Source organism: Panthera uncia, assembly GCF_023721935.1.
Source record: "Panthera uncia isolate 11264 chromosome C1 unlocalized genomic scaffold, Puncia_PCG_1.0 HiC_scaffold_3, whole genome shotgun sequence".
Taxonomy (NCBI): domain Eukaryota; kingdom Metazoa; phylum Chordata; class Mammalia; order Carnivora; family Felidae; genus Panthera; species Panthera uncia.
In genome coordinates, this window is record NW_026057584.1 from 3,293,662 (window position 1) to 3,314,304 (window position 20,643).

The window sequence follows — 20,643 nt, forward strand, 5'->3', positions numbered from 1 at the left end:
CCGCGCGGGTCGCGCCCGGGAGCGTCTCCTGGAGGCCCGGCGGAGGGGGCGGGGCCGCGAGGCCCGGGCGGCGTCCGGATTGGCTAAGCTTTGCACTCGGGCCAATGTCTGGGGCCAGCACAGGTGAGATGCCGATTGGCTGAGGGAGGTCAGGTGACGGGTGTGCGTCACAGGGGGCGCGGTCACGGAGGCTAGGAGGCGGGAGTGAGCGCCTCTCTGGATTCTGCACTGGTCCATATGCGCGGCAGCCGGGCCGGGGCTGGGGCCGGGGCCGGGGCCGGCCTGTCAAGGGGGCACTGTTGTCCCCATCTTATATATGGGGAAATTGAGGTACGGTATGGAAAAGCTCAGCACCTTGCCCAAGTTCACACGGGCAGTGAAGGACCCAGAATTTGAATTCGGGAATGCTTTGCCAAGAAGGTGAATTCTAACTGGCTTTTCGTAGACTTTCTCGGTTTGACCTCCTGTTGGGATCCAGGCGTTGTCTCTTCCAGCTCTGCAAGCCTCTATATTTCTGGGTTCCTTATTTCCTTTCATTCTTGCTGGCAAAGTGAGCTCATTTCTTGCAACGTGCAGCCATAGCAAAGGACACAGCAAAATTTAAGAAGCAAGGAGACACCCAGGAGTTCAAGAACTATCAGCAGAGGAGGAAAAGAAAGGGAATTGGGAGAGCATGGCCAAGAGCAGATGAGAGTGTAGAGTGCAGCGGAGCGGGCGTCCGCACAGTGTCTACTGTATACAGTTAGGAGCACTGATGCATTTACTAAGGGAAATTTGAGTACAGCAGTGCGGAGAGGGCAGAAAAGTGCACAGTGAGTTGACGGATGAATGGGATATGAAAGAACTGAGAACGTGGCCAACAGTTTCCTGAAGTTTGAAAGGAGAAGGAGCCACAAAAAGGGGTTACAAGATTAAGGGAAATATTTTAGAGACTGAACATGTTTATAAACTGCAGGGAGGTAGCTAACAAGAAAACTGAAGATGAGAGACAAGAGGCAGAGGCCTGGAGGAGATGGGAGGGCATGGGCTTAAGAGAGAGCAAGAGTGGGGCACCTGGGTGGCTCAGTCGGTTGAGCTCAGGTCATGATCTCACGGTCTGGTCCGTGAGTTCGAGCCCCGCATTGGGCTCTGTGCTGACAGCTCGGAGCCTGGAGCCTGCTTCCGATTCTGTCTCCCTCTCTCTCTGACCCTCCCGTGTTCATGCTCTGTCTCTCTCTGTCTCTCAAAAATAAACATTAAAAAAAATTAAAAACACAAGAGATGAGCTGAATAGAATAGACACAATCAGCAAATTAGTAAGCTGAATGCCTGAGCATAGGAATTCTCTGATTATTGCTTAGAAGCATAAAGGGTTAAAAATTTTGAAACAAAAGAAAAAATCCATCCAATACGGTGATTTTCAACTGGGAGTGACTCTTCTCTCCAAGGGGCGTTGGACAATGCCTGCGGATAATTTTGGTTGTCATAATTGGGGGTAGGTCGTTCTGGGACCTAGTGAGTAGAAGCCTCTAATTTCCTACAACACGCAGGACCGCCCCCACAGCAACAAATAATCTGTCCCAAAATGGCAATAGTGCTGAGGCTGAGAAACCCCGGTGTGGTTCCTCATTTCCATTTCATACCGTATTCCTTCTGTCTGAGGACTTTGTTCAAAATTTTTTCTAGGGCTAGTCTGCTGATAGGACTTCTGTTTTTACATGCATGGGAAGAGTCCTTTTTTAAAGTTATTATTTATTTATTTTGGGAGAGAGAGAGAGAGAGGGAGCGAGAGAATTCCAAGCAGGCTCGGTGCTCAGTGCAGAGCCTGACATGGGGCTCGATCCCAAGAACCAAGAGATCAGGACGTGTGCTGAAATCAAGAGTCAGACGCTTAAGCCACTGAGCCACCCGGGTGCCCCTGAGAAAAGTCTTTATTTTGCCTCCATCTTTGATATTTTCTCTAGATAAAGAATTTTAGCTTGAATTTTTTTCTGTTAGTACAGATGTTTCTCCACTGTTTTCTCACTTGCATTGTTTCCAATGAGAAATCTTCTGTCACTTTGTTTCTCTACATACTATGTGTCTTTATTTCTTGCCTGCTTTTAATATTTTTGCTCTGTTATTGACTTTTAAACATTTTTAAGGTTTATTTGTTTTGAGAGAGAGAGTGGAGGAGGGGCAGAGAGAGAGGAGAGAGAGAAGCCCAGGAAGGCTCCGTGCCATCAGCATGGAAGGGCTGGAACTCACAAACCGTGAGATCATGACCTGAGCTGAAATGAAGAGTCAGATGTTTAACCGACTGAGCCACCCAGTGGCTCTTATTTCTTCAAATAAGTTTCTCCTCCCTACTCCTCTGAAGACCCCCCCGTTACAAGTATATTGGGTGTGTGAAGTTGTCCCACAGCTCAGTGAAGTTCTGTTGTTTTTTGCCCTAGTTCTGGTCCCACCTTTGTTTCATTCCGTACTGTTTTTACTGTCCTATCTTCTTCAAGTTCATGAATATTTTCTTCTGCAGTACATCACCTGTTAAGCCCATCTAGTATATTTTCTTCATCACAGGTATGTATTTTTCTTCTGGAAGTTGAATTTGTGTCTTTTGTATGTTTTCCATGTCTCGACACGAACAGTCTTCCCTCTACCTTCTTGAACTGTTTTCATTCTCTAGTCTACTAATTCTGTCATATTTCTTATTCTTGAGTCTGCTCCTATTGACTGATTTTCCCCCTTGCCATGCGTCTTATTTTCTTCCTTGCATGCCTGTGATTTTGTATGGGGTTGTAATTTTGTATTACAGTGGCAGGCACTGTAAATTTTACGTTGTTGGGTCCTGGAGATACAGTTTTATCTGACAATGTTGAGATCGTTGTAGATCTACATGCAATTGTAGTAAATGATAGGAGGTGCTTTTTCCAGTTTTTCACAAGTTGGTACCTCTTCCGAAACTATAGTAATCCATTCTGCCCGCCTTTGCCTTCCAGTGGATTAGCTCATTTACATATACTTAATGTTGACTCTTAAAGTTACCATCTTACTGTTTTCTGTTTGTTTCATCTGGTTTTCAACACCGTTTCTCTTTACTTGCCTTCCTGTGGGTTATTCAAACATTTTTTTTAGTATTCCTTCTTGATTTGTCAATAGCGTTGTAAAATCGTTTTAATTCACATACATTAAATTCACCCCTTTAAAGTCTACAATTTGGGGCACCTGGGTGGCTCAGTCAGTTAAGTGTCCGACTTTGGCTCAGGTCATGATCTCACGGTCTGTGAGTTTGAGCCCCACGTCGGGCTCTGTGCTGACAGTTCAGAGCCTGGAGCCTGCTTCGGGTTCCATGTCTCCCTCTCTCTCTGCCTCTCCCCCACTAGCACTCTGTCTCTGTCTCTCTCTCGAAAATAAACATTAAAGAACATTTTAAGTGTACAATTTAGTATATTTACAAGGCTGTGCAGCCATCATCACTAATTCCAGAGCATTTTCGTCACCCCCCAAAAGGAACACTATACTCATTTGGCATTCAGTCTCCATTCCTTCCTCCCCACAGCCCCTAGCAACAACAATGCTACTTTCTGTATCTATAGATTTGCCTTTTCTGGACATTTCATTTATGTGGAACCATAGCTTCTTTCAGACGTGTTCATGTCTTTGAGGTCCATCCAGGTTGTAGCACGTTTCCATAATTCCTTTCTATTGATGATTACTATTCCTTTGCCTGGCTATACCACATCCTGTTTTCCAGTTCATCGGTTGACAGACATTTGGGTTTCCAGTTTTAAACTATGAAGAATAATGCTTCCCTGAACATTTATGTACACATTTTTACATGGAGATATATTTTCAGTTCTCTGGGTTATATACCTAGGAGTGGAATTGCTGGGTAATATGGTAACTTGTTATGTTCACTTGGTATTCACTTTTGATGAAATGTCCCGATAGGTGTTCACAACTGGCTGCACGGGCATTGCACCAGCAATGTAGAGGACTCCAATTTCCCAGCATCCCTAGCAACCCTTGTCACTGTCTTTTATTTTAGCCATCCTAGTGGCTGTGAAGTGGTCTTGATTTGCATTTCCCTAATGACTAATTGTGATATTGTGGAATATAATGAGAAATGTATGTCTGGTCTTTGTCCCTGTTTCCTGGCACAGAGCTCGTAAAACCCTTGGAATTTCTCGGTGAGACAGAAATACAGGTGAAAGGAACATCTTTTGTTATTTGCAGCAAGCCCTTTTCTGCCACTCTCAAGCTTGGTGTGTGGGGGGGGGGACCAGTCACTTGATTAGAGGGTTGGAACTTTGAGCCCCCACTCCCACCCCCAGTCTCTGAGGAGGAGACGTAAGCATCAACGGGCAGTGATTTAATCAGTCATCTCTGCATAATGAAGCCACTGTAAGAACCCTGGCTGGAGGGGTTTAGAGAGCGTCCTGGCGGGTGGACACGTGGGGTGCTGGCAGAGTGCACAGCTGGAGAGGACACTCCTGGATCTGTGCGCGCACAGATCTTCCGTGCCCTTCCCCCTGACCTTGACTTAGGCAGCTCCTCTGTGTGACTGTTCCTGAGTCGTCTCATTTTATAATGAGCCTGTAATCTAGTAAAGTTGTCCTGAGGTCTGTGATGTGTTCTAGCAAATTACTGAACCCATGGAGGGGGTCACCGAAGCCTTGGTGTGCAGCCAGTCAGAAGTGCCAGAGGCCAGGACTTGGGACTGGCATCTGAAGGGTGGGGGGCAGTCTTGTAGGACGGGGAGCTCTTAACCTATGGGAGCTGATGCTCCCGGCAGGTACAGGTGTCGGAACTAAACTGAATTGTAAGATACCCAGCTGGTGTCAGAGAACTGGTCTGTGCGGGGGAAAAATCCCACGTCTGGTGTCACAAGTGAGTAGTGAAGGGGCACCTGGGTGGCTCAGTCTGTTAAACACCCGACTCTTGATTTTGGCTCGGGTCTTGATCTCACAGTTCATGGGACTGAGCCCCATGTCAGGCTCTGCACTGAGGGCACGGAGCCTGCTTGGGATTCTCTCTCTCCTCCTCTCTCTCTGCCCCTTCCCCCCCACCCCCAACACACTCTTTCTCAAAATAAATCAACTTAAAAGAAAGAATTGGGGAGTGAACGGGAAGTTTTCCTGCCACTAGTGACTTTGAACATCTTTTCATGTGCCTATTGGCCATCTGTATACCCTCCTTGGAGAAACATCTATCCAGATCCTCTGTCCATTTTCATTTCAAGTAGGCTCCACGCCCTGCACTGAGCCCAATGTGGGGCTTGAACTCCTAACCCCGAGATCAAGGTCTGAGCTGAGACCAAGAGTCAGATGCTTAACTGACTGAGCCGCCCAGGCGGCCCTCCTCTGTCCATTTTTAAGTTCGGTCATCCTGTACTTGCTCAGTTGTAAGAATTCTTTTTTTTTTTTTTTTTTTTTCTGGATACCTTTATCAGATGTGATTAGCAAATGTTTCTTCCCATTCTGTGGGCTTTTTACTGTCTTGGTGATTTCCTTTGAGGCATAAAGTTTCAGATTCTGACCAAATACAGATAGTGTTTCAACGCTATCAGATTTGTTAAAGAATGACAGACTCCGGGAAGGAGGCTTTGAAGGAGTTCCAGCCGTGCTCCGCTCCCTCTGCAATTACCAAATTACTGGTGTTCCTGGTTTTCACTGCAAACGTGGGCTGTTACTTTTTAAGGCTACTGTGGACTTAGAGTGGGAATTGGGGCCAGCGTAAGTTAACGTGGCACAAATCTGCTGTGCTTACGGAGACTTCTCCTTAAGATCACTGAAGTAAATTCTACTTACGATTACTGCCTTTGGTTATTAATTTCCAGAGTTCTGGAAAAGCTGGCTCTGAGAATTGTTGCCAATTTTCTTGTTGCTTTTATGGGGGAGAAAGTTTTCAGAAGTTCTTTGTCAATTTTGCTGATATCACTGCACTTCATACTGGGGTTTTTTTTGTTTGTTTTTAGCGTATTTTTCTTTCGTGGCTGCTTTTTTAGTATATCTTACACGTGGGATTTATAAAGTCTACTGGCGTCAACATTTTACCATAGAGTAAGTGAGGAAACCCACCTGCATTTTGTTCCCTCGACCTTCTCTACTTTCAAATGTCATTGTCATGTATCAAACGGCATATTTTTAATGTAATCATCATATATAATTTATAAATATTCCCTTTTATCATTTCCATTTTGTTTGTAGAACTCCCCTTAGCTAACCTTCTTAAAAATCCTGTTTATTTTTTTTTATTAATTTTTTTTTTTAACGTTTATTTTTGAGACAGAGAGAGACAGAGCATGAGCGGGGGAGTGTCAGAGAGAGGGAGACACAGAATCTGAAACAGGCTCCAGGCTCCGAGCTGTCAGCACAGAGCCTGACGCGGGGCTCGAGCTCACAGACCACGAGATCGTGACCTGAGCCGAAGTCGGACGCTTAACCGACTGAGCCACCCAGGCGCCCCAAAATCTTGTTTATTTTTGAGAGAGAGAGAGACACGCGGAGCATGGGCGGGGGAGGGGCAGAAAAGGAGGGAGACCCAGCATCTGAAGCGGGTAGAGGAGCACCCGGGAGCAGGAGAGCCCGTGCGGTTATGGGGTGGGCTTGGCGCTGCCGGGGCTCCCGCTGGTGCCGTCTGCGGAGAGGGCACTTGCCCAGGCTGGGCAGACCGCGCTGTCTCACTGGGGAAAGGGGAGCTCGGGTCTGCAGGGGTGAAGAGGCTCGCGTGGCTGGGCCGTCGTGGTGGAGGGCCCCCAGTGGGCTCTGGACAGCCGCGGGCCCCCAGGGGCTGGGGGCTTCTGGGGCCGGTGCGCGTCGCGGGATTCCTTTTAAAAGCAGGTACCGCCCGGCCTCCCTGGTGCCTCTGGACGGGGCGCCGGTAGCGTCGGGCTTACTGAGACAGAGGCTTCTGGGCCGGGCTGCTGGTGGCAGGCTCTGGATTTAAAAATTCCTATTTGTCTTTGTTCTGGGACACGGTTCCTTTGAAACGACTCGATCCCTTTAAGGCTTGCTCTGAAGATATCTGGCCGGGAGCACGTGCAGCCTTTAGTGTCGGTTTTCCTGTCACGGAGCCAGTGCCCTCCGCAGTGCACTGTGATCACAGGTGATCACACATCCACTCTGGCTCGAGGGAACGTGGACTATTCTTGTCCGAGCTCCCGGGGTCATTTTCTCTTCTCCTTTCGGGTGGTGCTCCTCCCGACTCTCGGGTAGTTTCCTCAGGTGCGTGTGCGAGTCTGAGGGCCTGGCTGCAGGTCTCCAGAGCTCGCTCTGTGCTGCCCTCTCCCCTGGGAACTCTAGCTCCGGTGGCCTCCCCACATCCTTAGTCCCGTCGCAAGGTCAGTGCCTGCTGGATTCCACCTGCGTCTCCCCTCGCCCAGGCTGAGGCCAGGCAGGTCTCACTCAGGGAGCACCGCCCTGCTCCGCCTGCTGGCCGAGGGCTGAAGACTGTAATTCTGTCTACACTGTCAGGATTTTGCTTGTTCAAATAAGACGGTTACCCCATCTTGGACTAGTGCAAGCGCCCTCTGTCCTTTCCGCTATCTTCCCCACGATGGTTGTTCCCTTCTGCACTCTAGAACTGACCAAATTGGTCTCCAGATGATTGGTCTGTTTTCCCAGCATCGACCCTGCCCTGTCCTGCCGCGGAGGTCTTGCCAGTTACGGCTCCATCCCGTTGCCTTTTCATTTCAGCCTGTTGTCCCCTTGGGACTTTGATTCCGAGTCAAAAGTGCAATTCACTGCTTTTCCCTAAACATGTGGTTTTCTCCCCTGAAAAAGTTCCTTTTAATCCTACACTCAAAGTGTCCCGTTCAGCCCGAATCTGCTCAGTATTATTTCTACTCTGCGATATTTTCTCCAGTCCTACCCGCTCCAGCAAAGCAGACTGTTCAGACTCGGCACCGGCCAGCTCTCAGAGAAGGGTGGGTCGCTCACCTGTGAGGCATCAGCCACTGCCTCCAGGCAGCACGCCGGGCTTCCAGTGAGGGGGCTGTCTTGAGCAGGCATTATGCATCTGCTGTGCTTGGACTCTGAAGGTCCTGCTAGATTTACTCAGCACCTAGTAGCCCTATTGTAACAAGCGATTCCGTGTTCACGGGATGGCCAAGCCAAGGCCCCGTGCTCCATGCGCTGCCTGACTCCGGACAGGCAGGAATACATATGGAGCCAGTTGTAGACCACACCCCCTGTGCTCCTGGAAGCCTGGGCGAGGTGAGGCTATCCCAGGAGCTGTCCACCTGCCTGTCAGGTAGGCCTCACAGCAGTGGCACCCTGTGAACTCAATCGCGGAAGGAGCCCCAAGAGGGAGGTGGACCTTGTCACAAGGCCTGAAGGTCATGACCCACTTTGAGGTCAGGCAGGGTCTTCAGGGCAGTGGCTGGCACAGTGGACAGGGGGCCAGTCACAATGGGCTCATGTGCTAGGTGCAGGGGGGCTTCTTCTGGAGGGGATGGGAAGATTAGAGGTGCCCCCCCCCCCCCCCCGCAGCAAGCTGGGGGGAATGTGGGGAGGCCGTCCCACCGGTTTGTCCTGGTCTCACCGGGCTGTCAGCCAGGTCTTCCTGCATCAACTGTGGCCCTTGTCACACACCACGGGCTGGTCTGGTGAGGTGCACAGCAACCACAGTGGGATCCGTGCCCACTGGACTCCCCCCTTCCCCCGCTCCCATCGAGAACCACCCCAGGGAGTCGGGTCCTCTCAGACTCATTTGAGGCTGAACAGGCAACACGGCTCTCTATGCCCGGTGCTGCACCCACCTTAGGGCCCCTCGGCCTCACCCTGGTTGGGAGTGGGGGTGGGAGGGCAGGACACAGGTGAACAGGGCCGTTGAGGCCGGAATGCATTTTTAAAGAGACATCTGATAAGATCCACGGCTGGCGAGCACCAGGTGGGTCAATGAGGTCTGACACCGAGGTGATAAAAACCCAACAGGAAAAACTGCAACACAGAGGAGTCAGTTGTACGAGGCCAGAGACGGAGCAGGCTGCACACGGGCATCGGAGCAGGGAGAGCGCCGCTGGGTGGGAAGGCTCACCAGGGAGACTGCACGAGGTGCCGCGCCACCCACGGCCGGTCCTTCCTGGCGCCTGGCCCCTGACAAGTATTCACCCCATTCTGCGGAGCTGGGGCGCTGTCCCGTCTCTCCTCCAGCACCAGGAACTCTTGGGCAAGCATGGTTTCTTCCAGCTGGCCCTGACATGAACTGAAAAGTGAATTTATCAAAGAACTCTGGCTCAGTGAACTGGGCAATGGAAATGAATGAGCCCTAAGATGATTTTTTTTTAAGAGTATAATTCAGTTCTTTATACAGCTTAACATGAATAGACATTCTTGACAAGGCCAGGTCCCCAAATGCCTTCATCACTGGGCTTTTTGAAGAACTTTTTTCAAACCACAGTTCTTTCACTCCATCGATTCTGGTAACCCATGGAAACCCAGGCCATGAGTGGGGACTTCAGTGGGCAACACGGACCCTTCCGAATTAGCCCCTCCAAGCTGTTGACTTGTTTGAGGCAGGACTTCAGGAGGAAAGAAGGGAGCGACAAATGCTCTCATTTCCCAAGTTCTTTGGCAAAGTTAAAATACGTTATTTTGCTAAGACTATCTATACATTAGCATTTTATTAGACACTTTGATGAATAACAAACTTGTAGCAAACCTGACTTTCCAAGGTAAAACATATTTTTAAGTGAACGAAAGTGCAAACGATCCCGGGTTGGCCGGCACGAGCTGAGAAGAGCCTCGTTAAAGACTGCGATTGGCGGCTCCCTGTGACGTCTGGTTGGAATTTTACATTAATAACTATTCTGGTTGATTTTGATCATCCCGTCGGGAAGAAGTCTGACATAATAGGAATTTGTGATTGTCTTCACAGCGGTGGTGGTGGGTGGCGGGGGGGGGGGGGGCGGTTACAGCAATCCCAGGAGGCAGTGGGGCACATCCTCTGGGAGCACCACCACCTGGGGTTGGAGTTTGCGCTCTGGGATTTTTGTGCGGCGCTCCAGAGCCCGGCCCAATCAATGTCTGCTCCTGCTACCGTAAGAGGATTGCACACGGGCTCAGCCACCAGGTGGCCTGAGACTCTGCTGGGACTGGTCCGGCTCTGGCCAAATCACGGGGACAGCGGCTGTTGCCTTCTGCACCCATGGGGGCGTTTCACAGAAGTGTGGGGGCCGGGGGACTGAGGGCAGAGGAAAATCTGCCTGGACATCTTGAAACAGTTAAACTAGCAAACACTAAGGTACATGTTCCTTTTAAAGACTACGCATTCGGACGATTTTAGCTACTGCAAATAGTCCGAACCAGCCCTCACAAAGCTTTCACGTGTAATTTCCGCACCGCAGACTTCTCTAGCAGGTGCACAACCCGGCTTAATCTGTAGTCGGTAGAAACCATAAACAGCCCTGTAAGGCTTTTGGTGCTTATGGAGGACAGTAGATAAAGCAGGGTGTCTTGTTAACCATAACCCAAGACGCCGCTCCCTGGTCAGCACTCTACAAGCAGCCAGATACAGAGGACGGAAGTAACACAGCAAAGGATCAGTACGTAACACCAGACTCACGCACTCGCCCTGGCTCCTTACCAAGACTTCAGAGGGAGTCTGTGTTTGAGCCGAGACACGTGAGCTTCGCCTTCCGACCGGTCTACCCTGGAACTGTTTCCTGCCGAGTGTGCTTGGGAAACGTGTTGCTGACATCCAAACGCTACGCCTCAGAGCCAGGGGGACCCCAGTGGACATCAGAGAAGCCCGGAGCTTCCTGTTCCCAGGGCCTGCTCCACGCCATCTGGCTCCAGGACTGGAAACCCTCCCCTGGCAGATCGGAAACCAATTATCATCCGCCTGGTGGAGCCCATGGACTGGAGTCAGAAATGTTACTTCGGCCCGAGGGGGGAGGAGACTCCCAAGAAACCAAAAGGCCTGCAACTCAGGGTGCTGCAGCCGCCCAAAGATGCCCCGGGCCCCACTGGCCACGTGCCCAGCGCAGTACTGTTTCCCCACCACGACGGGCTGGGCCAGGCTGGCTGTGTTCCTTACCAAGATGGGGGAAGGCAAGGCCTCGGAGGGATTTGCACCGGACAGAAAAAGATGATCTTGTCACGGGGAAAGGTCATTTCTGAGGAATTAATTGATCTCTGATAAGCAAAGTATTTCTCTATTGCGCAAATATTTTGAGGTCAGAATTAGCAGCCATACCTTCCAGTCTCGTCCAGAAGGTACTCTTTTACTACAACGTGCAGATTTCCATTCAACCATGGACTCTGGAGTCATTTCTTCCACCCTCATCTGCACCACCAGCTGTGCAGCCTGGGAGCTGCTTGGACAGCCGTGAGATATGACGACTCAAGCCTGGGGTTGCCCAGGCACAGAACCGCATGGCCTGGATCACAGGGGCAGAACTCAGGCCACAGTGTGGGCAGGCCAGCTGCTGATCTGCCGTGTCCTGCTCCAATTAGTGTGTAAGCTTCAGTGCCTCTTCCAGGCTCCACGATGCATGCAGGGTTACTGTTGTCCTCCTCACAGGCCCCAAGCCTCCCAGCTGCCACCATGCCCTCGATCTGGCCCCACTCTTCCTGCGCTGTGCACCAGAGGTGTGGCCGATCGGTCAGGGCCCCCTCAGTCCAACGGGCACAATTCCTGATTACAAATGGGAAGGAAGCATGGCCCACATTCCCTCCTTGCCCATCTCTAGGACACACTGATCTCATAATCAGATAGTGCATTATAAACGAGGAAAAACACACCAGGCTGGGGAGATGGCAGAGAGGGGGGGATCCAGAGGTCAGAGGAGGCTGTTAACCTTGACTATGCCAGGCAGGCAGCAGGTGAAAACCCTACAATTATTTATTTTGCATTTGATTTCACTGAGTCAGACAGATATCTAACTGCTGGAGTAAAGCCACCTGCCTCCTTAGTTTTCTTCCTCTGAAGTGCACCGGCCTGAGTCTGGCTGGATGCTGCTGCTGATTCCCAGCCCTGCAAGGCCCTAGGAGGCTCCCTGCAGATGGCCCGGAAACACAGCAAGCTCAGAAGGCCACAGGCACGGTCTCAGGGGCAGGAGACATGGGTGGCTGATTCCCTCAGGACCCGAGGCCCCCTGGCACTGCTTACTGGCTCGCAACCACAAGGCCACTGTGGAGACACCAAGCCCCTGCCTGATCTGGGCTCTGGCCGGTTTCCTCTGGGCAGCAGGTGGGAAAGGGCTCCCTGCCTTTTGTTTTAAACCACCCAGATCTAGCTTCAGAAGGTTCCAAAAACTTCCTCGCCCCAACTGGACCCCAAAGAGTTGATTTTTTAGAAGCCAAATTCTTGTTTCATTTGGACAGAAGGAATAATGTGTCTTTCATATTTTCTTTGTATTTCTCCCCAGCATCTTCCTGTCTGCTCTATACAATGAAAATACAAACTAAATGAAGATAGAAAAAAATAATTAAAGCATTAAATTGTACAAATTACAAATCTGTTCCAAAATATACTTACATTAAATAAAATACGCATTTCAGTAAGAGATCTACAGTGAATGACTATGCATTCTGGGAAGCTTCATGACAGGTAGGCAGGACCAACGTCGGCAGGAAGGAGCTGAGAGAATCTGCATCCAATCACAGTGTGTAGCGGGCTTCTTACGGCCCACCTGCGAGCTACACTGAGCACATCACCAGCATCACGTGTGCGGGGGGGGAAGGGCTTGGGGAAAAGGGGACAAAGCAAGCGCTAGCCTCAACTCTGAGTTCATGACAACTGCTCAGGAATCTCATCAACAGCCTATACAGTACAGTTTCCAAAAAGTAAACATGTTAAGGTAAGCAGACAACTCTTTCGGACCCCAGACACATGTTCCTGCTGTATTTATGTGGGACTCTCCATCTACAATGGGCGGTCGTGCAGAGGCTCTTCCTCGGGACAGCGTGGTCACAGGATGCGGACGACCCGGGGGTCTGAGGGAGCGCGAGGGCTGGGGAGGAGGCTCCCTTTTGGTTGCGGTTGGGGACGAGCCTACAACACACAGTCCGCAGCCCCACCGTCTCCTCCTCCTATCATCTGGCATAACGCTTAATGTAATCTTCCACTTTATTCCGGAAGTCCTCCTGTGGAGCGAGAGGGATCGGGGGAGAAGGAACAAGAGGGAGCGAGTTAGCGAGGGAAGCACCACTTCCGGAACGCGTGGGACCCACCCGAGCCAAGGAGCCGCTGCGTGCTCTGGAGAGCGCCGGCAGGACTTGGCCCCACGGGCCCCCAGCTGCCACGGCCGCAGGACAACCAGAGGCCCGAGGAGCCGAGAGCCACTTCCCTGCTGCTCCGGGTGTCCGCCGTGGGCGGGACGCCGTGCCAGGAGGGCTGGGGGTGGGGACGCAAACACAGAATCTCGGAGCGGAAGGGAGCCTAAGACCCTTGGCTTTGCAGATGGGGAGACTGTGGCCCACGGTGTGCTCAAGGGGACAACGGAGGTCAGGACAGGGCTCTTGACCACAACTGGGGGTGAGTCACAGCTGCTGCTCTCCGAAGACCCACGTCCGGATCGGAATTCCTAGGACGACCCCCGCAGAACTTGCTGCCTCCTGGAAACGTACCCACTTCTCACGGCACGAGTGTGGCCCGCCATCCGAGGGACGGCTGTGCCAAGGGGTGGGCCTGCGGCAGGGGCCCCTCCCTGGGCGCCGGGCAGAGCCCGACACGTCCGCTGAAGAGAGGCGGCGTGGCCCTCAGCACCTCCAGGCCGGCACGGGCAGGAAGCACCCCAGGTGTGTCCCTCAGGCCTGCTCTAAGCTTAGCGCCCGAGGTCCCGGGCCCTGCGGGACCGGGCGAGAGGCCCTGGGGCTACGCGCCCACCTCACAACACACGTGTGTTCAGCGTGGGGACGCTGTGATGGGACAGGCAGACCTCACCCCTCTTAACTCCTACAACACAGCAAGGGGCCGCCCTGCAGCAGTGCCTTCCCGCCGCGCGTCTGGAGCACAGCAGGGCCCCTGGGGGGCCCTGCGAGGACCGCACCCTCCGGTGGCCAGTGCCGGCCCGAGCAGCTCCTCCTCTGCCCACACTCCACTCACGTAGTGACCCTTTCGAGGTCGGCGGGTTCCTGGTTTAAGGGTCTGGAAATGGTTTGGTGACGCAAGTGGGGAGCTCTGGCGGCCCTCCCGGCGGCCCCGACTTGGCCATTCCCACAGCACCCGGAGGCCAGCAGTACCGTCAGCGCCTAAGGGGCCGCAACCAAAGCTCGCAGGATGTGAGGACCCCACGGGCACCCCCACCCCGTCCAGCCCTCGAGACCAAAACTGCCTCTGCTCTCTTACCCCCCGTGCTCTCCCCTCACCCAGGACGAAGCTGGAGCCCACGGCCTCCAGGAGGCCCTCGCGTGCATCCCACCTCCGCCCCTGCCTGAGGGCCCACCGAGCAAGGCCCACGTGCCTGGGTTCACATCCTGGGCTCTGCCCCTTCCCGGCAAGTCTCTTACCTCCTTGGTGGCTCTACTTCCCCAGCAGCAAATCAGGGATAACGAGAGTCCCTCCCTCGTGGAGATTAACAGGGGAGTGAACGGTCTTTGAGAAGTGTGTGGGACAGAGTCCGGAAAGGCCACCCAAGGTTGCTGCTGCTCTCTATGTCACGGCTGTCCCGCAACTCTGCTCTAAGTCTTCTCCGAACACCCCAGCACACTCCCGCCTCGGCCTTTGCGCTGCTGTCAACACTCCAGAATGCTCTTCCCTGATATCCATTTGGTTCACGCCAGATCTCTACTCATCTTATCAGAAAGGCTTTCTCTGAGCACCCTACATACGACAGGGAACCCATCACTGCCTCCTGCCCCACCAACGCCCACCCCCTCTGCTCACTAGCATGTGCACTCCCTGGGGACAGTGATTGTGCATCAACAGATCCTTGAGTGTTATTAGCCCCTCACCTGGCACCGAAGTGGCCACCATGAAACTTTAGAGGAACAATGGCCACGAAATAAAGTAACGAGAAAAGTTCAGTCACTGTCGTCATGACTCGGCATAAGGACATGGGTGGGGCTGGGGCACTTCCTAGAATTCATGTGGAGGCGTCACTGTTGGAGGACTTTAGGTCTAGCTCACTGGGGCTGAGAGCTTATAAACGCAAGCTTTCCCCTTATTTCATCCAAAGAATGGAAAGCAACCTTCCAAGAGAAATAAACGGATAGGCCACGGGTAACAGGGCTTTCTCCACGTGGCCCTGGAAGTATTCCCATTATCAGCCCTTTCTCCCCCTGACTAGGTTTCTATAAGACACAGTGTTGAGTGGGGAAGCCCTTGTCAGGGACAGCGACAAGTGGAGTGACAATGTGAATGGGGCCCTGAGCACACCCGCAAGGGCTCGTCGGTGCAGCGGACAAACCAAGGCTTTGCCAAGCAGCACAAGCTGTGAGAGCAGCCGGGGGGCACCCCTGCCCGGGGCCCGCGCACCCCGGCCCCTCCTGAAGGCCCCTGCTGCTCCCAGCCTCCTCTGCCTGACCGGAAGCTCCCACTGACCCCGCGGTCCCACTGCACGCCTCACTGGCCCCTGCTGTGCCCGTCACATGGTCTCGTGAGCCTGTGTCAGATCCGTGCTGGGGGGCGCGGCTCTCGCGGGCACTCCTGCCCCCCTTTGGGGCCCTGCTGAGGCAGCACCTCTCTTCGCCCCTCTGCCGGAGGTTGTAGGTAACAGCACACACTCTGGCACACACACGCAGCAGGCCTCACGTACACAGAAGCACCCGCTCTTAAGCACAGCATTTAGAACCTCACATGTTCAGGCTGGGTGTTGGGAACAGCGCTGGGTGGCTAACTTCTGGGGTGCGGAGGGCTCACCAGGGAGGAATCTGGTTCAGAAAATGCAACTCGAGGCTCCACGACTGAACCAAGTTAGCCCTGCAGCTGCGTCTGCTTAGGCCTTACTGGCTGGTTGGCTTGGCCCCAACTAAAGCCGATCAGTCTCTCACAGCCCCGTCTCAGTCACAGGGCCGTCACCCTGACTCCTGCTCCTACACTCTGTTCGTGTACTTTTAAGGATGTGCGTACAAGGGATATTTATTGCATTACCGTCATAGTTGGGGGGAAAAAACATGGGAAAAACCTGAGTGCCCACAATGAAATGGTTGAAAAAAGTACAGTAGAGCCATTTTATGGACCATTAGTTCCTAAAATGAGTGAGTGATGGTTTATTCACAGACTTGGAGGAAAAAAGTTAAAAAAAAAAAAAAAAAAAAAGGAATTGAAGATTAAGAGTAATAAACGGGATCCAATTATGCTGGAGCAAAACCAAACCGCAAAGCGAGCGTATGAGCCTAAGTGCAACGGGAGGACGGGCAGGGCGATGGTGGTCGCTGGGCCCCACATGGTTCGTCAGGAAAACTGACAGTTACTGGCTTTAAAACCCGCGGATTGAATTCTACTAGGAAACCACATCTAATAAAAGCCCTTCTGTCTGACCTTGGGTCAGACATTACTCACCAATTGCTTATCGATGGCTTTAAATTGCAGGCCAGACCTACATTCTCAGCCTTGTGTTTATCTGCTCAAGAGACAGAAAGCCACCAACCCAGGGCGCTGCTGCGAGCTTACCTTGTCCCGCAGGTGATGTTCTGCAGCCTCAATATTCAGCGGATCATCAAAATTCAAAAGATCCTTAAAGAGAGAAAAACTCAAAGTAAACCATGGCAAGAACCCGTTCTTCTGCTGTCACATGTGTTCACTTTATGAACCAGGAGACGGGAAGCTAATCAGCCACGGGACAAGCTAGAGAAACTCCATCACGGCTCACGGCTCTCGGGACGGAAGCGTGCCGAACGTGTGGGTGTCTTCTTCAAAATGTGGGCGAACGGCTGACTGAAGGACTGGGGATGTTTACATACAACTGTCCAAAGTTTGGTGAAAATGGAGGATGGTGACCGCATTAAGTTCTAATGCTACTTTTGATAAAGAGCCACTCTCGTTAGCATTTCCGAATAAAAATCCCACTCTTGTCTTCAAAAACTCATTTCTTGCTTTACTTTGTGATGAACATCTCTGCCGCTGCAAGTCTGTGGCTTCCTTCCAGGCTGACCTTAACTGGATCTTCTCTTTATCCATTAACCCTCCTTCACAGCACGGCACTCGTACCCAGCAGGAATGGCGTGTGGAGCCCAAGTGAGCGCCACAGTGCCAGGAGGCCCATCCCCGCAGACCTTTCTGCCTCAGAAAATCCTGGGGGGCTTCTGGGGGGGCTCAGTCAGTGGAGCACGTGACTCTTGATCTTGGGGTTGTGAGATCGAGCCCCAGGTTGGGCGGAGACGTTACTTAAAAAAAATAAAATCTTAAAAAAGAAAACTCTGGAATAGCTACTCCTCTCTCCTCAAAGATTTCAAATCAGAGGCCGTGCCTTATCTCTATATGGCCCGATACCTCTTCTTAAAAACCAAGGTAGTGACATTTGTCCTTCGGAGAAGTCCCTCCTTTCCAGAACCATCGTGGCCACTGCAAAGACGCCTGCACTTCTCTTCAGGAGAAACGTTAAGTTTGGGGACTGTATTTCTGACTTAGGAATAAATAACAAGGTATGACCAATATGTCACAAATATTGCAAGGAAATCACAGAGGCCTCTATGCTCTGTAATAGATCAACTCTAAGTCCCAGACACTGGCAAAAATACAAAGCACACACATGAGATACCTGATGCATATAAAGACCATGAGACACACAAAATTCTCTGTCTTCCTTACCACGTATCTGACCTAAAACGAGTACATTGGCTGGAATAACCATCGGGCTTCATCAGCAATTCTGGTTGGCTCCTCAGAACTGGGGAGGCCTGGAGCACTGGAGATGGGGGGCTGCACTAGATTAAGAGCTAAATCAAAGCAGCAGCAGCACGACCAGCTGGGTGGATTTTCCCTCATGCCGCAGCCCTCACGGCTCAGAAGTAAACCATACACGGCAATGGAAAAGCCAAACCACAACCACAAGCAAATGACAGAGGCTCGGTGCCCCTGAGCGCTGCCTTCTCAGGGTTAGGTTAAGGGGGGGGCCCGAAACCAGAAGCTGCGGGGTTTGTGGCTGGTGCCGCAGGTGGTTACCCGGGACATCACAGGAGAAGGCAAAGGGAGGCGGGAGCTTGAGGGCCTAATTTCGAGGCTCCGCGGCTTTTTATTCTTGCTGAAGGTAAGAGCAGAGCACCGTGATCCCGGATGCTGCGTCACACTCCTGCCGTGGCGCCAGGAAGCTGCCCCTCCAACACCCCGCCGTTCTGTGCGCTGACCAGGATGGGCTCATTTTCATGGACGTTGAGTTTAAAAGTATCACAGCTTTTATCCCCCTCCGCAGAGACAGATCTCTGAAGCTTATCTCTTTAAAAAAATTCTTTTTAATGTTTACTTTTGAGAGCGAGAGACAGAGCCCAAGCAGGGGAGGGGCAGAGAGAGGGAGACACAGAATCCGAAGCAGGTTCCAGGTTCTGAGCTGCCAGCACAGAGCCCAACACGGGGCTTGAACCCAGGAACCGTGAGACCATGACTTGAGCCGAAGTCGGACGCTCAACCGACTGAGCCACCCAAGCGCCCCTGAAGCTTATTTCTTTTAGAGAAAGCTCTTTTATGACCAAAATGTAAAAAGTCAAAAGAATATTATATAAAAAGTTCAAATACGAGCTTTTAGCTTCTCCCCATGCCCCCTGCCTGCCCTCCAGCCCCTGCCTGTGACATGCTGTTTTCTGAGGATAGTAAACTTGGGCAGCTGGTCACTGAGGAGACAACAACTCTACAGATCTAGGTTTGTGAAAAGTCTAGAAGTCGTGTGACCACATACGCCTTCACCCAAACCAGGACACGTGGGAGGGAAGAGGGCTGCCGGTGAGGACACACATGAAGTGGGGCCGGGCCAGGTGCCCCCGTAGGAACGGCCGCCCACACGAAGCAGAATGGCACCAGCCCCCGCCCCGGCCCCAGAGGGCCGAGACAGCCACTCCAGCAGGGCTCCCAGGGCCCCCTTCCCCATGTGCTACCCCAAAGCCCCCTCAGTTCCCGTGTCACTGTTCCTCTAACTAGTAAGAATATGACAGAAACGAGGGGGTCAGCATGTTGCTCAGGGCACTGTGTTTTCAATCCCTCTGTGTGATCCTTAACGGGATGTTTAAAACCAGGAGGCAGAGTAATCAAGAAAAACTCGGGATTCTGGTCAATGTACTTACAGTAAACAAAGAGTTTAATCCCCAAACAACATCCTGGAACGAGAAAGAAAGAAGAAAACAAGTTTCAGGCTCTCGTGCACTAAGTCTTTCAAACGCGCGACAAAGAGATCGGGATTGCACCATGTCAGAATTTATCCTCCACGTGCTCTGTTTTTCCCAAGACGGAAACTTAAAAAAAAAAAAACAACTTCTCTTCAGTGTGACAACAGGCTCTGGGAATGTGGAGGTGAGCAGTATGGGCAGGAAGCACAGAATCAAGGACCATGTGAAGTGCCCGCGGGTGAGGCCCAGCCCAAGACGGGCATCTGCTCAGGAGAAACCCACCGACACCACCTCGTCCTCGCCACCCTCTCATGTAGTCCAGACTTCTGGAGAGTCATCTTTACAATAAAATTTGTTGTTTCTGCATCTGTGGCCTCTTGGGGACTGCAGGTAAGCTCATCACCCGTGGTCCCACGGGCCTCCTAACAATTTTGCTCTAATTATTTCAAAAATCAAGGAAGGCTAGTAACGTTTCCTAACATTCAAAGATCAGAAATTTCCATTAAAACAAAATGGAAAACCACTGTGTTCGCTCTGGAGTGACTGGCCATCTGTGACTCAACCACAGATTCCCTTTCAGCCTTCCTTGCCGTCAGCTCCAGCCTTGTCTTTTTTTAGGCTGATTCTCAGCCCCAGGCGATACTCAGACCACACCTCGGGAGGATCCACGGCCGGGCCTGTGGAAGTGCGCGGTGTCCTCCGGCCTCCGACTCCGGGACAGGGCCCCAAACTCCTTCCCTGGGCCCCTCCCCCAAAGGGCCTACTTGGTGCTGCCCCCTCCAGGTGTGGTCACGCACAGCATTAGACAGGGCCCCAGAGCCGGTGCAGTCAGTCACCTGTGGGCCACTGTGGCCCACGCACGCCTCTCTGGGCCTCAGTGTCCCCCACTAAGAGCAGGGGACGGGGGTGAGGATGGTCTCTGTGAGGTGAACCAGTAAGTAGGCATATAACGAATGAGGTCAGTTCATCCCCAGCAGCTCTTTCCACAGGCAGGGCCCAGAGAGTTCATGTGTGAAGGATGGTGGGGAGAGGGCCCTGCACACACGTGGCCCAGGCCTGCCCGGGCTCCCCCTTGTGACCCAAGGGACAGCATCCCACGCAGCATCTCGCTTGCCAGCCATGCTTATTTTTTGTGCATTTGGCACAGACTTGGACTTACGAGTGGTTTTAGTTAGGACAGCTTTTGTAAGCCGTGCATGACTGAGCCAAAGTTAACATGTGTGAGAAAACACCGCTCCTGAGACGTGGGAAGAGAAGGGGAGGGGACAGGGAGGAAGACGGCACGGTGCGACGTGCCCGCCAGTCTCAGAGCGTCCCAAACACGCTGATGGGACGCCCACGACCCTTTCGGGTCGAGCTGGTATGACGGTCAGTGTCAGAGCAGGACACGGTCACCAAGGAAAACGGGCCTGGTCCAGATGACCGAGCCTCGGGCTGAGGGAAGCGCAGGCTGGGAACCCAGCGCCAGGGCAAGGGCTCCGGC

General features: G+C 52.4%; 1 protein-coding gene and 1 long non-coding RNA gene across 6 annotated transcripts in view; one reads left to right on the plus strand and one right to left on the minus strand.

Moving 5' to 3' along the window:
- Positions 1-35: 35 nt before the first annotated feature.
- Positions 36-12,475, plus strand: LOC125911018 (uncharacterized). The gene is made up of 2 exons (XR_007454227.1): positions 36-123; positions 12,332-12,475. It is a non-coding gene; the product is annotated as an uncharacterized LOC125911018 (long non-coding RNA).
- Positions 12,373-20,643, minus strand: part of UBE2F (ubiquitin conjugating enzyme E2 F (putative)) — a 54,277-nt gene continuing 46,006 nt past the window's right edge. For all 5 annotated transcript variants that reach the window (XM_049614579.1, XM_049614578.1, XM_049614575.1 and 2 more), the window contains 3 exons: positions 19,119-19,151; positions 16,519-16,581; positions 12,373-13,049 (listed from right to left, as the gene is read on the minus strand). In XM_049614579.1, coding sequence (XP_049470536.1) covers positions 12,999-13,049; positions 16,519-16,581; positions 19,119-19,151 — 147 coding nt within the window. In that variant the 3' untranslated portion in view covers positions 12,373-12,998. The remainder of the gene's footprint in view (positions 13,050-16,518; positions 16,582-19,118; positions 19,152-20,643) is intronic.